The following is a 17,277-nucleotide window of genomic DNA, read 5'->3' as shown; positions in this document are numbered from 1 at the left end:
AGTACCTGATGTAAAGGGTACTCAGTAATTTTTAAAAAGTAACAAAAGCAAAAAATTACCCAATTTTTTGATTGCCTTTTCCCCTTTTTATTTTGAAATAATTTTAGACTTACTGAAGAATTGCAAGATAGTACAGAGTTCCTTTATAATCTTCACCCAGTTCTCCTAATGTCATATGTAACCATTGTGCAATCCTCAAAATTAAGAAATTAACATTTGGACAGAATTATTTACTAAATAACAGACTTCATTTGGGTTTTACCAGTTGTTTTCGTTAACACCCTTATTCTGTTCCGATGTCCAGTCTAAGATCCCACATTGCGTTTAGTTGTCATGTCGTGTCCCCTTACATGTCTTCTTAGTCTCCTCTTTGTTTCCTATGATCTTGACACTTGAAAAGTAATGAATGGTCAGATAACTTATGGAATGTCTTTCAGTTTGGGTTTGTTTAATGCTTTCCCAGAAATAGATTGAAGAGGTGATGTGTCCTGAATGCGTCATACCGGGAAGTATATGATATATCCTATTCCTGGTGATGTTAGCCTTGATCGTTTGGGGTAGGTGGTGTCTGTCAGGTTTTCCTACTGTAAAGATCTCTTTCCCCTTTGTGTTCATATATATTTTGGGAGAGATTCTTTGAGGCTATAGAGGTAATATCTTGTTTCTTCTTAAATATTTGCTCCTTAATTTTGGCTTTCATCAGTGGATCTTGCTGGCAGCAGTTACTACTGTGCTGTTCTAATGGTGATTTTCCATTTCCCTCATTTCTTCTACATTTGTTATCTGGAATTCTTCTGAAAGGAAGAGTTGTCCTTTCTCCCCCATTTACTTATAATTCTGTCTTTTTTTTCATATCAGTATGGATTCATGCATATTCATTTTATTTTTTGGTTTATAATCCAGTACTATTGGTTTTTTTGGGGGCGCATTGTTGTTACTGCACAGATTGTTCTAGTTTTGGCCTTTGAGAGTCTTTTAGGTTGCTGTGTTCATCTGACATGCCCCCTCTTTTCTTTCCTTTTTTTTTAAAAACTAGTTTCTTACTTTCTAGTGCCAACAAGGTGCTCCAGGCTCTTCTGGTATTTTCCCTGTTTCAGCCCTGAAATTAACCACTTCTCCCCTTTCCTCTTACTGAAAAATGGTGTTAGGAACTAAGCTCTGAGTGATAGCTTTGCTCATTGTTTCTAGGCCCTCTCAGTAGAAAGAGCAGGGAACACTTATGTATCAAGTTGTCTGTATATTTTGAAAGTTCACACTGATACTCTGGCTCCATTTTAGCCTCAGGGGGCTTATTCTAGCATTCTCTCTTTGCTGATCCGTGACCTAAACAGCGAGAAACCTGTTTTTACAGTTATACCTTTTATTCGTTCAATCCTACTCTACTCGTAGTTTCAGAATTGCTAACCTCTACTCTGGGGAGAAACACTTTCACCAGCTAAACAACAGTGTGTGTGTGTGGTTTTTTTTGTCTTTAGGATCTAGTTAACACATTGTTTTCCAAAATTACTTCCAAAGCTCCTTTCTTTCCCCTTCAGTTGGGTTGTTAGATGTATTTGTGATATAGTCAGAACATTTGCCGTAGTCTGCATTCCGTCTGGGGTTCCTGCAACATCCTGGGTGATTTAAAAAAAATTTACATACAGTAACATTTCACTCTTCGTATTGTGTAGTTGTGTTGGTTTGACAAATGGCGTGGAGTCATGTTTCTACCACCACAGTACCACACAGAAGGGTTCTGCCACCCTGAAAATTCCTTTTCCTGCCTTTTTATGGTTCTGTAGTTCATCCCCTTTGCCTGCCCTACCTCCGGCCCTTGGCATTTGGTTGCATTCTTGATGCTGGTAAATAATGGAAAAGAAGGAAACTTGTTAGTAGCTTACTCATAACGAAAAAAGATGCATGTGGTATTAGAAACTAGGAGTTAGAGAGGTTTGGTGCTGAGATCTTATCTTTGTGATAAACCTTTGTGGTTTTTACCCATTTAGTTATCTTTTGTGTCAGAGTCTGGTGAGTATTAGACTGTATAGTTTGACAGACAAAATAGTACATCTAAATCCTGAAGTATTCTGACATGGCAACAGCATTGTTTTGGAATTTAAAAATTTAACAAATGGGATTATTCACTTTAAAATTACTGTGGTCCTGGAATTTGTTAACCAGTTCTCGGTTTTCTTTGATAGAATTTGTTTCTGCTGATTATTTCCAGAGTAAAGCAGCTGCTAAAACTGGATCTTCTAAATACCAGTGGGGCATCATGAAATGCCTTGGTCTGTCCGATGACGAGATAGTCAGGTTTTCTGAAGCAGAACACTGGCTTGATTATTTCCCACCACTCGCTGTTCAGGATCTGAGGAGAATGGGTGTGAAGGTATGCTCACCACCCTCATGTTTAAGAAAATAATGAAGAACGCATTATATGAGATTTGGACCACCATTTACATTTAAAATACTATATTCCTCTGGTATTCCACTAATGAATTGTACTGTTATTCTCAGATTAGAATGTAATGGGCCTCAATGTAAGCGGTTAAGCACTTTAGTACTTGTTGTATTGAAATGTGTACTGATCCATTAGCAATTAGTAGAAAACAATTCTGTTCAAAGGTTATGAAGAAGCCAAACTTTAGCTTGAGTATTTAGAAATACATAAAGATATTATTTAAGTGTTCTTTCTTAATTTGTCATAATTCCTGTATGTTGAATATATAAATGTGTGTGCAAAAACTTAAATATTATACAAATTAATGTAATGTCACATATATTTAATAGGTGGAACTTGAAAAATTTTATTTTTTTAAATATTTGATGTAATCCTAAATTGGAAAATAAAGAGTAGAATAGTAAGTAATGGATTCATAGGAATTTGAACTCATAGAGACTATTCTAATTTCTCAAACAGGACCTTTTCCTTTCGCCTTCTGTAGGTAGACTGGCGTCGTTCCTTCATCACCACTGATGTTAACCCTTACTATGATTCATTTGTCAGGTGGCAGTTTTTAACATTAAGAGAAAGAAACAAAATTAAATTTGGGAAGCGGTGAGTTTGTTGTCCTTCCATGTAATAAGCAAAAGCCATAGAATTCCTGTGCTGTAGCCCACTGCCCCTTAGCCTACTTTCTCCTTGTCCTTTCTCTCTTTTATGAGCATTTCCCTTTTGTTCCTTTGTCTGCTTTGTTTTCCCTTTTGTTTTGCCAGTGTCTCTTTCTCTGAGCTGCTTAGTATTTGTGACAAATAGAACCAGGGAGAATAGAAATGTTAGTTTTCATATTCTCACTAAATATTCAATATTCCCAGCCAAGCAGAAAAATGATGATTTTATTTGTATTTTAGTTTATCCTTTTGTTCTATAAATTAATGTTCTTCCTTGGTTATATTAAAAGCTATTTGTGTATCATCAGTGAATTTATACTTCACAATCTTTTGTTTCACACCACAAAGCCTAGATCAGGGCATATTGTTCAGTGGCACTACCTTTGATGAAAGCAGAAAGCTTTCATTAAGTAACCAGGTTAGTGATAGAGTTGAGTTTGAAGTTTTATTAAGAAGAAATATTGTAAGATGTTAGGAGCAACACTGACAAGTATGTTAGGATAAAACTTGGATATTTAATAATACTTGTCACTTACTATTTGTTTTTTAGGTATACCATTTATTCTCCAAAAGATGGACAGCCTTGTATGGATCATGACAGACAAACTGGAGAGGTAATTATTTGTGACATAGAGTAACTGTTATAATTCTTAATATGGCCATAGAGTTTAAGAAATAAACCAGAAACCTAAATATAACTTCATTGCAGTGCTGAGGGGTATACAGTCATGATGCTGTGGTGGCTGTGGCGAGGGAGGCAGAATGTCATTACAGGTCCCTGTATCTTGTTCAGGACCTTGCTATTCCAGGAATAGTCCTAGGACCAGCTACATCAGCATGAGATCGAAAGGACAGTCTTGAGCTTCATCCCCAAATTACTGAATCAGAAGCTCTTGGGGTGGGATTCACGGATCTTTGAGCACGCTCTCAAGTGATCATAACGTATGCTATGCTTGAGAAGCACCTCCTAGATAATACACTGCTCTAAAAAGAGCCTGAACAAAGAGAAGACAAGTAGTGATTCTACAGCATCTTACTATGTTGAACGACAGTGACTGTGAATGGGGATGTGGGGGGGACTTGGTGAAGGGGGGAGCCTAGTAAACATAATGTCCTTCATGTAATTGTAGATTAATGATACCAAAATAAAAGAATAAAAAATAAAAAAAATAAATAAATAAAATAAAGAGAGAGCCTGGTAAAAGATAATGAGATGTATTGACGTATACAGATTCCACTTAACACTTGCTTTGATCATGTGCCTACTTGCTTATTTCCAAAGTACACCTAGCCATGCGTGATGTCAGTTCATTTGACATTCCTGTAGGACATAGTACATTATTCCTTGTAATACTTGAGTGAAATAAGGCTGAGTGATTGGCCTAAAGCTTTGGCACAGAAAGTCGGCAATACCAGGATCTGAACTTAGGAGTCCCAGTGAATGCATCATTCTTTGTTACCACCTTTGGACATATTTGTGGTCTAGCAACTACTTTTCAAAATCAGCCTTCAACTAGGATTTAACTTACGTGATAGAAAGAAGTAAGCGTTGCTCACAAATTTCAAAGATTAAGAGATGCCAGTTTAGTGACTATATTAAGTTTTAATATAGTCAGTGGTAGCAATATCCTAAATTTCAATAGTACATCATAGTTTTTTAAAGCATTTTCCTTCCGTTATGTTAATGTGTTCCTCAGGACAATCCAGTGTGAGGCATAGCACAGTTATTTTACAGCTGAGGGAATGAAGGCTCAGAGGGATTGTGCCTCCCTGGGGTCACACCATTAGTAAGGGCCCAACTTCAGGTATAAATGTGTATCGTCTGACCCCTGATCTCCTGTATGTCTGTGATGACTGTTCTGTGTGGTTGGTGGTGTATCTTCTAACTCCCAATTAGGCAACTGCTATTGTGGCTGATTACTCCAAGTCACTTTTTTTTTTCCTTCCTGTCCTTCCCTCTCATGGAGGGAACTGTCAGTAAACTGAGCCTTCTTTACCAGTTCTGGTTGGTATGGGTGGGAGGGTGGTCTGCTAGCTTCCTCCTTATGGATATGGTCAGCACACCACTGACAGTCTCTTCATTGGAAGAAGGACTTACTCTAACAGTACAAGAATCCAGCTTAAAAATTTGAAGCAAATCTCTCACACAGATCAGTAGGTTTAATCCAACTTTTTTTCCCCCTTAAATTTTCTTTTTGTTTATTTGTTTAGGGTGTTGGACCTCAGGAATATACTTTAATCAAGTTGAAAGTTCTTGAGCCATACCCATCCAAATTAAGGTGGGTTTGCCAAAGAGTTATTGCCTCATCTTTTTCAAATATCAGATGTAATAATATCCACCTTTTTTTTTTTCATAAATACATATTTTTTTCTTTTTAGTGGCTTGAAGGGGAAAAATATCTTCTTGGTAGCTGCGACTCTCAGACCTGAGACCATGTTTGGACAGACAAACTGTTGGGTTCGGCCTGATATGAAGTACATTGGCTTTGAGACAGTGAATGGTGATATATTCATCTGTACCCAAAGAGCGGCCAGGAACATGTCATACCAGGGCTTTACCAGAGACAATGGAGTGGTGCCTGTTGTTAAGGAACTAATGGGGGAGGTAAGTTGTGTAGCAGACTTGTTATTTTAGTTTGTAAATTCAGAGGAAAATCTCAACAATGAAGGTTGAGAAAGGACCATTTAAAGAAACTTTTTAATTGAATTATACATGCAGTAAAATGTGTAACTTATAAGTGTGTATTTTGGTACATTTTCATCTGAATATGTACTCACGTAAGCACAACCTAAATCAAGATACAGAACAGTTCCAGCACACCCAAAGGGCCATTTTCATCATTAGTATCCGTCTCCTACAAGGTAAGCTGCTTAGACTTCAGTCAGTTCTGTTCTTGATCTTTAGGTTATGGAATTAATACAGTCTGTACTCCCTTGTGTCTGGCTTCTTTTTTGTACACATTTTGTGAGATGCATATACATGTGCATAGGAGTAGTTTTTGTTTTTATTGCTGTGGACATTCATTCTGTGACTATATCACTAATATAGCATTTTCAAGTCTTAAATTTCACCTCAGTAAGTATCGGGTTGAAAAATACATCTTACTTTCTTTTTTTACCTAACTGTATCTTGTATTTTGTCAATACATAATCAGCTTCCTTATTTATTTATTTATTTATTTATTTATTTATTTATTTATTTATTTATTTATTTATTTATTTATTTATTTATTTATTTATTTTTTTGAGAGGGCATCTCTCATATTTATTGATCAAACGGTTGTTAACAACAATAAAATTCTGTATAGGGGAGTCAATGCTCAATGCACAGTCATTAATCCACCCCAAGCCTAATTCTCGTCAGTCTCCAATCTTCTGAAGCATAACGAACAAGTTCTTACATGGTGAACAAATTCTTACATAGTGAATAAGTTCTTATATGGTGAACAGTACAAGGGCAGTCATCACAAAAACTTTTGGTTTTGATCACGCATTATGAACTATAAACAATCAGGTCAAATATGAATATTCGTTTGATTTTTATACTTGATTTATATGTGGATCCCACATTTCTCCCTTTATTATTATTATTATTATTATTTTTAATAAAATGCTGAAGTGGTAGGTAGATGCAAGATAAAGGTAGAAAACATAGTTTAGTGTTGTAAGAGAGCAAATGTAGATATCAGGTGTGTGCCTGTAGACTATGTGTTAATCCAAGCTAGACAAGGGCAATAAAACATCCACATATGCAGAAGATTTCTCTCAAAACAGGGGGGGCAAGGTTCTAAGCCTCACCTCTGTTGATCCCCAATTTCTCACCTGATGGCCCCCCTGCGACTGTGCCTGTCTTAGGTTGTTCCTCCCTTGAGGAATCTTACCCGTCTCTGGCTAACCAGTCATCTTCCGGGGCCATACAGGGAAATGTGAAGTTGGTAAGTGAGAGGGAAGCCTTATTGTTTGAAAAGGGTTGCTTTTTACTTCTTTGCATATTTATGCCCTGTGGCTTCTATGCCCAGCATTTGTCTTGAGGTATCTTTACCACTTGGAGGAGTTATGATACTCGGTAAATTTGATATGAGGCACGAATTCTATTTAAGGGTTGTAATTAGGAAGGAAGAAGAAAAGCTATAGAGGTAGCAGACGGAAGAAAACATGGGAAGATTGATTATTTCTTTGACATATCTTCTTGTAGAGTAACTTAAGCATGTATAGGTTTTAAAGTACTAATTAAATTGTGCACACACATTAACATAATAGGAATACAGTTACATAACCAAAGCAGATCTATAATTACCAGCCATCTCCAGTGAAGCCAAGAAAACCAGTTAGGCACCTTAGGCATTTGTGAAAATTCGTCTATGATATAATGGATATTGTCCAACTGTACTTGAACAGTCTGAGAGAAATCAGACAAAACAACCCATTCCTGGGAACTGTTCACATCCCATATGTTCTTTTTTTTTTTTTTTTTTTAAATAATTACTTTTTATTGAAGGGTAGTTGACGCACAGTATTACATTACATTAGTTTCAAGTGTACAACACAGTGGTAGAACATTTATATACATAATTCTAGGTTCCAGCTATCACCCTACCAAGCTGTTACAATATCTTGACTATATTCCTTATGCTATACATTACATCCCGGTTACTTATTTATTTTACCATTGGAAGTCTGTCCTTTTTTTTTTTTTTTTTTTTGTGAGGGCATCTCTCATATTTATTGATCAAATGGTTGTTAACAACAATAAAATTCCGTATAGGGGAGTCAATGCTCAATGCACAATCATTAATCCACCCCAAGCCTAATTTTCATCAGTCTCCAATATTCTGAGGCATAACAAACAAGTTCTTACATGGAGAACAAATTCTTACATAATGAATAAGTTACATAGTGAACAGTACAAGGGCAGTCATCACAGAAACTTTCAGTTTTGCTCATGCATTATGAACTCTAAACAGTTCAAATATGAATACTCATTTGGTTTTTATACTTGATTTATATGTGGATACCACATTTCTCTCTTTATTATTATTATTTTTAATAAAATGCTGAAGTGGTAGGTAGATACAAGATAAAGGTAGAAAACATAGTTTAGTGTTGTAAGAGAGCAAATGTAGATGATCAGGTGTGTGCCTGTAGACTATGTGTTAATCCAAGCTAGACAAGGGCAATAAAATATCCACGTATGCAGAAGATTTCTCTCAGAACGGGGGGGGTGAGGTTCTAAGCCTCACCTCTGTTGATCCCCAATTTCTCACCTGATGACCCCCCTGCGACTGTGCCTGTCTTAGGTTGTTCCTCCCTTGAGGAATCTTACCCGTCTCTGGCTAACCAGTCATCTTCCGGGGCCATACAGGGAAATGTGAAGTTGGTAAGTGAGAGGGAAGCCTTATTGTTTGAAAAGGGTTGCTTTTTACTTCTTTGCATATTTATGCCCTGTGGCTTCTATGCCCAGCATTTGTCTTGAGGTATCTTTACCACTTGGAAGAATTATGATACTCGGTAATTTTGATACGAGGCACAAATTCTATTTAAGGGTTGTAATTAGGAAGGAAGAAGAAAAGCTATAGAAGTAGCAGGCAGAAGAAAACATGGGAAGATTGATTATTTCTTTGACATATCTTCTTGTAGAGTAACTTCAGCATATATAGGTTTTAAGCTACTACTTAAATTGCGCACACACATTATCATAATAGGAGTATAGTTACATAACAAAAGCATATCTGTAATTACCAGCCATCTCCAGTGAAACCAAGAAAACCAGTTAGGCACCTTAGGCATTTGTGAAAACTTATCTATGATATGGTGGATATTGTCCAACTGAACTTGAACAGTCTGAGAGAAATCAGACCAATTAAAACAACCCATTCCTGGGGACTGTTCACATGCCATATGTTCTTTTAACAGTAAATAGTCTGTAGTTGTAAGACTTTGGAGCGCTACAATTTGCACTTCTCCAAATTCTTGGTTGAGTTCCAACAGTATAGATCCAGTCAAATTTGTAGTTTTACTGTATGCACAGGCCAGCTTAGATATCTCCTTCCTCATTCCCATGGCAAGTCCATGAGCTGGTGGGATGAGTGCATCTACAGCTGTAGCAGTGCATGGATCTTTGTTGAGGTTCTTTGATGATCATCTTCTGGTATGACTCTTCCAGAGAGTGCTGATGTTGGAAGTTCTTCTTCATATTACATCTTAGTTCATTTTCTGGGAAGCCAAATTAGGCTTTGATCCTCTGTATAAACACAAACAGACCCTTTGCCCACACTTTGATCTGCCCTTTACACCCATTGTGTAGAACTCATTGGAGGTCACCACACAGGAACTGCTTTTTTTTTTTTTTTTTTAAGAGAAAGGAATATTATCAGAAAAGTGTACCTCCATAGCCGATCATCTGACACCCTTTAAGTGATCAAAATTAAGGATATTTAAAGCATGCATTAATCATTCATTGATTTACAGTTAGTTTTATCCTATCAGGGAGTAATCCCCCTTTTCTTTCTTTTTTTTTTTTTTGTTATCTTTAATGTACACTTATATGAAGAATATTATGTTTACTAGGCTCTTCCCTATACCAGGTCGCCCCTATAAACCCCTTGACAGTCACTGTCCATCAGCATAGCAAAATGTTATAGAATCACTACTTGTCTTCTCTGTGTTGTACAGCTCTCCCCTTTCTCCCCCCACCCCATGCATTGCTAATCTTTTTTTTTTTTTTTTTTAGATAATTATTTTTTATTGAAGGGTAGTTGACACACAGTATTACATTACATTAGTTTCAGGTGTACAACACAGTGATTCAACATTTATATACATGATAATTCTAGGTACCAGCTATCACCATACCAAGTTGTTACAATATTTTGACTATATTCCTTATGCTATACATTACATCCCGGTTACTTATTTATTTTACAATTGGAAGTGTGTACTTTTTTTTGGTTGTTGTTGTTAGGGCATCTCTCATATTTATTGATCAAATGGTTGTTAACAACAATAAAATTCTGTATAGGGGAGTCAATGCTCAATGCACAATCATTAATCCACCCCAAGCCTAATTTTCGTCAGTCTCCAATCTTCTGAAGCATAACGAACAAGTTCTTACATGGGGAACAAATTCTTACATAGTGAATAAGTTACATGGTGAACAGTACAAGGGCAGTCATCACAGAAACTTTTGGTTTTGCTCATGCATTATGAACTATAAACAGTTCAAATATGAATACACATTTGATTTTTATACTTGATTTATATGTGGATACCACATTTCTCTCTTTATTATTTTTAATAAAATGCTGAAGTGGTAGGTAGATACAACATAAAGGTAGAAAACATAGTTTAGTGTTGTAAGAGAGCAAATGTAGATGATCAGGTGTGTGCCTGTAGACTATGTGTTAATCCAAGCTAGACAAGGGCAATAAAACATCCACGGATGCAGAAGATTTCTCTCAGAACAGGGAGGGTGAGGTTCTAAGCCTCACCTCTGTTGATCCCCAATTTCTCACCTGATGACCCCCCTGCGACTGTGCCTGTCTTAGGTTGTTCCTCCCTTGAGGAATCTTACCTGTCTCTGGCTAACCAGTCATCTTCCGGGGCCATACAGGGAAATGTGAAGTTGGTAAGTGAGAGAGAAGCCTTATTGTTTGAAATGGTTAGCTTTTTATTTCTTTGCATATTTATGCCCTGTGGCTTCTATGCCCAGCATTTGTCTTGAGGTATCTTTACCACTTGGAGGAGTTATGATACTCGGTAAATTTGATATGAGGCACGAATTCTATTTAAGAATTCATTGTAATTAGGAAGGAAGAAGAAAAGCTATAGAAGTAGCAGGCGGGAGAAAACATGGGAAGATTGATTATTTCTTTGACATATCTTCTTGTAGAGTAACTTCAGCATGTACAGATTTTAAGCTACTACTTAAATTGCGCACACACATTAACATAATAGGAGTATAGTTACATAACAAAAGCATACCTGTAATTACCAGCCATCTCCAGTGAAACCAAGAAAACCAGTTAGGCACCCTAGGCATTTGTGAAAACTTATCAATGATATGATGGTTATTATCTAACTGAATTTGAATAGTTTGAGAAAAATCAGACCAATTAAAACAACCCATTCCTGGGCACTGTTCACATCCCATATGTTCTTTTAACAGTAAATAGTCTGTAGTTGTAAGATTTTGGAGCGCTACAATTTGCACTTCTCCTAATTCTTGGTTGAGTTCCAACAGTATAGATCCAGTCAAATTTGTTGTTTTACTGTATGCACAGGCCAGCTTAGATATCTCTTTCATTCCCATGGCAAGTCCAGGAGCTGGTGGGATGAGTGCATCTACAGCTGTAGCTGTGCGTGGATCTTTGTTGGGGTTTTTTGATGATCATCTTCTGTCATGAGTCTTCCCGAGAGTGCTGATGTTGGAAGTTCTTTTTCATATCGTATCTTAGTTCATTTTCGGGGTAGTCAAATTAGGCTTTGATCCTCTGTATAAACACAAACAGACCCTTTGCCTACACTTTTATATGTCCATTATATCATTGTGTAGAACTCATTAGAGGTCACCACATAGGAACTGCATTTTTTTTTTTTTAATCATTAATCTACACTTACATGACGAATACTTTGTTTACTAGGCTCTCCCCTATACCAGGTCCCCCCATATACTCCTTTACAGTCACTGTCCATCAGCGTAGCAACCTGTTGTAGAATCACTACTTGTCTTCTCTGTGTTGTACAGCCCTCCCCTTTCTCCCACCCCGCTATGGATGCTATTCTTAATACCCCCCTACTTCTCCCCCCCTTATCCCTCCCTACCCACCCATCCTCCCCAGTCCCTTTCCCTTTGGTACTTGTTAGTCCATTCTTGGGTTCTGTGATTCCGCTGCTGTTTTGTTCCTTCAGTTTTTCCTTTGTTTTTATAGTCCACAGATGAGTGAAATCATTTGGTATTTCTCTTTCTCCGCTTGGCTTATTTCACTGAGCATAATACCCTCCAGCTCCATCCATGTTGCTGCAAATGTTTGGATTTGCCCTTTTCTTATGGCTGAGTAGTATTCCATTGTGTATATGTACCACATCTTCTTTATCCATTCATCTATTGATGGACATTTAGGTTGCTTCCAATTCTTGGCTATTGTAAATAGTGCTGCAATAAACATAGGGGTGCATCTGTCTTTCTCAAACTTGATTGCTGCATTCTTAGGGTAAATTCCTAGGAGTGGAATTCCTGGGTCAAATGGTAAGTCTGTTTTGAGCATTTTGATGTACCTCCATACTGCTTTCCACAATGGTTGAACTAACTTACATTCCCACCAGCAGTGTAGGAGGGTTCCCCTTTCTCCACAGCCTCGCCAACATTTGTTGTTGTTTGTCTTTTGGATGGCAGCCATCCTTACTGGTGTGAGGTGATACCTCATTGTAGTTTTAATTTGCATTTCTCTGATAATTAGTGATGTGGAGCATCTTTTCATGTGTCTGTTGGCCATCTGTATTTCTTTTTTGGAGAACTGTCTGTTCAGTTCCTCTGCCCATTTTTTAATTGGGTTATTTGTTTTTTGTTTGTTGAGGCGTGAGAGCTCCTTATATATTCTGGACGTCAAGCCTTTATCGGATGTGTCATTTTCAAATATATTCTCCCATACTGTAGGGATCCTTCTTGTTCTATTGATGGTGTCTTTTGCTGTACAGAAGCTTTTCAGCTTAATATAGTCCCACTTACTCATTTTTGCTGTTGTTTTCCTTGCCCGGGGAGATATGTTCAAGAAGAGGTCACTCATGTTTATGTCTAAGAGGTTTTCGCCTATGTTTTCTTCCAGGAGTTTAATGGTTTCATGGCTTACATTCAGGTCTTTGATCCATTTTGAGTTTACTTTTGTATATGGGGTTAGACAATGGTCCAGTTTCATTCTCCTACATGTAGCTGTCCAGTTTTGCCAGCACCACCTGTTGAAGAGACTGTCATTTCGCCATTGTATGTCCATGGCTCCTTTATCAAATATTAATTGACCATATATGTCTGGGTTAATGTCTGGATTCTCTAGTCTGTTCCATTGGTCTGTGGCTCTGCTCTTGTGCCAGTACCAAATTGTCTTGATTACTATGGCTTTATAGTAGAGCTTGAAGTTGGGGAGTGAGATCCCCCCTACTTTATTCTTCTTTCTCAGGATTGCTTTGGCTATTCAGGGTCTTTGGTGTTTCCATATGAATTTTTGAATTATTTGTTCCAGTTCATTGAAGAATGTTGCTGGTAGTTTCATAGGGATTGCATCAAATCTGTATATTGCTTTGGGCAGGATGGCCATTTTAACGATATTAATTCTTCCTAGCCACGAGCATGGGATGAGTTTCCATCTGTTAGTGTCCCCTTTAATTTCTCTTGAGAGTGACTTGTAGTTTTCAGAGTATAAGTCTTTCACTTCTTTGGTTAGGTTTATTCCTAGGTATTTTATTTTTTTTGATGCAATTGTGAATGGAGTTGTTTTCCTGATTTCTCTCTCTGTTGGTTCATTGTTAGTATATAGGAAAGCCACAGATTTCTGTGTGTTGATTTTGTATCCTGCAACTTTGCTGTATTCCGATATCAGTTCTAGTAGTTTTGGGGTGGAGTCTTTAGGGTTTTTAATGTACAGTATCATGTCATCTGCAAATAGTGACAGTTTAACTTCTTCTTTACCAATCTGGATTCCTTGTATTTCTTTATTTTGTCTGATTGCCGTGGCTAGGACCTCCAGTACTATGTTAAATAACAGTGGAGAGAGTGGGCATCCCTGTCTAGTTCCCGATCTCAGAGGAAATGCTTTCAGCTTCTCGCTGTTCAATATAATGTTGGCTGTGGGTTTATCATAGATGGCCTTTATTATGTTGAGGTACTTGCCCTCTATTCCCATTTTGCTGAGAGTTTTTAACATGAATGGATGTTGAACTTTGTCAAATGCTTTTTCAGCATCTATTGAGATGATCATGTGGTTTTTGTCTTTCTTTTTGTTGATGTGGATGATGTTGATGGACTTTCGAATGTTGTACCATCCTTGCATCCCTGGAATGAATCCCACTTGGTCATGGTGTATGATCCTTTTGATGTATTTTTGAATTCGGTTTGCTAATATTTTGTTGAGTATTTTTGCATCTACGTTCATCAGGGATATTGGTCTGTAGTTTTCTTTTTCGGTGGGGTCTTTGCCTGGTTTTGGTATTAGGGTGATGTTAGCTTCATAGAATGAGTTTGGGAGTATCCCCTCCTCCTCTATTTTTTGGAAGACTTTAAGGAGAATGGGTATTATGTCTTCCCTGTATGCCTGATAAAATTCCGAGGTAAATCCATCTGGCCCGGGGGTTTTGTTCTTTGGTAGTTTTTTGATTACCTCTTCAATTTCATTGCTGGTAATTGGTCTGTTTTGATTTTCTGTTTCTTCCTGGGTCAATCTTGGAAGGTTATATTTTTCTAGGAAGTTGTCCATTTCTCCTAGGTTTCCCAGCTTGTTAGCATATAGGTTTTCATAGTATTCTCCAATAATTCTTTGCATTTCCGTGGGGTCCGTCGTGATTTTTCTTTTCTCGTTTCTGATACTGTTGATTTGTGTTGACTCTCTTTTCTTCTTAATAAGTCTGGCTAGAGGCTTATCTATTTTGTTTATTTTCTCGAAGAACCAGCTCTTGGTTTCATTGATTTTTGCTATTGTTTTATTCTTCTCAATTTTATTTATTTCTTCTCTGATCTTTATTATGTCCCTCCTTCTGCTGACCTTAGGCCTCATCTGTTCTTCTTTTTCCAATTTCGATAATTGTGACATTAGACCATTCATTTGGGATTGCTCTTCCTTTTTTAAATATGCTTGGAGTGCTATATACTTTCCTCTTAAGAGTGCTTTTGCTGTGTCCCACAGAAGTTGGGGCTTAGTGTTGTTGTTGTCATTTGTTTCCATATATTGCTGGATCTCCATTTTGATTTGGTCATTGATCCATTGATTATTTAGGAGCATGTTGTTAAGCCTCCATGTGTTCGTGAGCCTCTTTGCTTTCTTTGTACAGTTTATTTCTAGTTTTATGCCTTTGTGGTCTGAAAAGTTGGTTGGTAGGATTTCAATCTTTTGGAATTTTCTGAGGCTCTTTTTGTGGCCTAGTATGTGGTCTATTCTGGAGAATGTTCCATGTGCACTTGAGAAGAATGTATATCCCGCTGCTTTTGGATGTAGAGTTCTATAGATGTCTATTAGGTCCATCTGCTCTACTGTGTTGTTCAGTGCTTCCGTGTCCTTACTTATTTTCTGCCCAGTGGATCTATCCTTTGGGGTGAGTGGTGTGTTGAAGTCTCCTAGAATGAATGCATTGCAGTCTATATCCCCCTTTAGTTCTGTTAGTATTTGTTTCACATATGCTGGTGCTCCTGTGTTGGGTGCATATATATTTAGAATGGTTATATCCTCTTGTTTGACTGAGCCCTTTATCATTATGTAGTGTCCTTCTTTATCTCTTGTTACTTTCTTTGTTTTGAAGTCTATTTTGTCTGATATTAGTACTGCAACCCCTGCTTTCTTCTCACTGTTGTTTGCTTGAAATATGTTTTTCCATCCCTTGACTTTTAGTCTGTACATGTCTTTGGGTTTGAGGTGAGTTTCTTGTAAGCAGCATATAGATGGGTCTTGCTTTTTTATCCATTCTGTTACTCTGTATCTTTTGATTGGTGCATTCAACCCATTAACATTTAGGGTGACTATTGAAAGATATGTACTTATTGCCATTGCAGGCTTTAAATTCGTGGTGACCAAAGGTTCAAGGTTAGCCTCTTTAGTATCTTACTGCCTAACTTAGCTCGCTTATTGAGCTGTTATATACACTACCTGGAGATTCTTTTCTTCTCTCCCTTCTTGTTCCTCCTCCTCGATTCTTCATATGTTGGGTGTTTTGTGCTGTGCTCCTTCTAGGAGTGCTCCCATCTAGAGCAGTCCCTGTAAGATGTTCTGTAGAGGTGGTTTGTGGAAAGCAAATTCCCTCAGCTTTTGTTTGTCTGGGAATTGTTTAATCCCACCGTCATATTTGAATGATAGTCGTGCTGGATACAGTATCCTTGGTTCAAGGCCCTTCTGTTTCATTGTATTAAATATATCATGCCATTCTCTTCTGGCCTGTAGGGTTTCTGTTGAGAAATCTGACGTTAGCCTGATGGGTTTCCCTTTATAGGTGACCTTTTTCTCTCTAGCTGCCTTTAACACTCTTTCCTTGTCCTTGATCTTTGCCATTTTAATTATTATGTGTCTTGGTGTTGCCCTTCTTGGATCCTTTCTGTTGGGGGTTCTGTGTATTTCCGTGGTCTGTTTGATTACTTCCTCCCCCAGTGTGGGGAAGTTTTCAGCAATTATTTCTTCTAAGATACTTTCCATCTCTTTGCCTCTCTCTTCTTCTTCTGGGACCCCTATAATACGGATATTGCTCCTTTTAGATTGGTCACACAGTTCTCTTAATATTGTTTCATTCCTGGAGATCCTTTTGTCTCTCTGTATGTCAGCTTCCATGCGTTCCTGTTCTCTGATTTCAGTTCCATCAATGGCCTCTTGCATTCTATCCATTCTGCTTATAAACCCTTCCAGAGTTTGTTTCATTTCTGCGATCTCCTTTCTGGCATCTGTGATCTCCTTCCGGACTTCATCCCATTTTTCTTGCGTATTTCTCTGCATCTCTGTCAGCATGTTTATGATTCTTATTTTGAATTCTTTGTCAGGAAGACTGGTTAGGTCTGTCTCCTTCTCTGGTGTTGTCTCTGTGATCTTTGTCTGCCTGTAGCTTTGCCTTTTCATGGTGATAGGAATAGTCTGCAGAACTGGGACGAGTGACGGCTGGAAGGACTTCCCTTCTTGTTGGTTTGTGGCCCTCCTCTCCTGGGAGAACAGCGGCCTCTAGTGGCTTGTGCTGCGCAGCTGCGCGCAGACAGGGCTTCTGCTTCCTGCCCGGCTGCTATGGAGTTAATCTCCGCTGTTGCTGTGGGCGTGGCCTGGCTCGGGCAGCTGCTCCAAAGTGGTGGAGTCGCGTTGGAGCAGGAGCTGCTGGGAGGCTATTTATCTCCGTAAGGGGCCTCCCTGCTCCCTGCAGCCCAGGGGTTAGGGTGCCCAGAGGTCCCGGATTCCCTACCTCTGAATTAAGTGGCCCGCCCTGCCCCTTTAAGACTTCCAAAAAGCACCCGCCAAAACA

At 38.1% G+C, this 17,277-nt stretch overlaps 1 protein-coding gene across 2 annotated transcripts in view; it reads left to right on the top strand.

Annotated features, from left to right (window-relative positions):
• Positions 1–17,277, top strand: part of LARS1 (leucyl-tRNA synthetase 1) — an 80,554-nt gene that overhangs the window by 12,094 nt on the left and 51,183 nt on the right. For both annotated transcript variants that reach the window (XM_036894851.2, XM_057491050.1), the window contains 5 exons: positions 2,207–2,368; positions 2,925–3,037; positions 3,641–3,704; positions 5,302–5,369; positions 5,470–5,695. In XM_036894851.2, coding sequence (XP_036750746.2) covers positions 2,207–2,368; positions 2,925–3,037; positions 3,641–3,704; positions 5,302–5,369; positions 5,470–5,695 — 633 coding nt within the window. The remainder of the gene's footprint in view (positions 1–2,206; positions 2,369–2,924; positions 3,038–3,640; positions 3,705–5,301; positions 5,370–5,469; positions 5,696–17,277) is intronic.

Source organism: Manis pentadactyla, chromosome 13 (genome assembly GCF_030020395.1).
Source record: "Manis pentadactyla isolate mManPen7 chromosome 13, mManPen7.hap1, whole genome shotgun sequence".
Classification (NCBI taxonomy): Eukaryota; Metazoa; Chordata; class Mammalia; order Pholidota; family Manidae; genus Manis; species Manis pentadactyla.
This window is presented reverse-complemented; position numbering and strand designations above follow the sequence as displayed.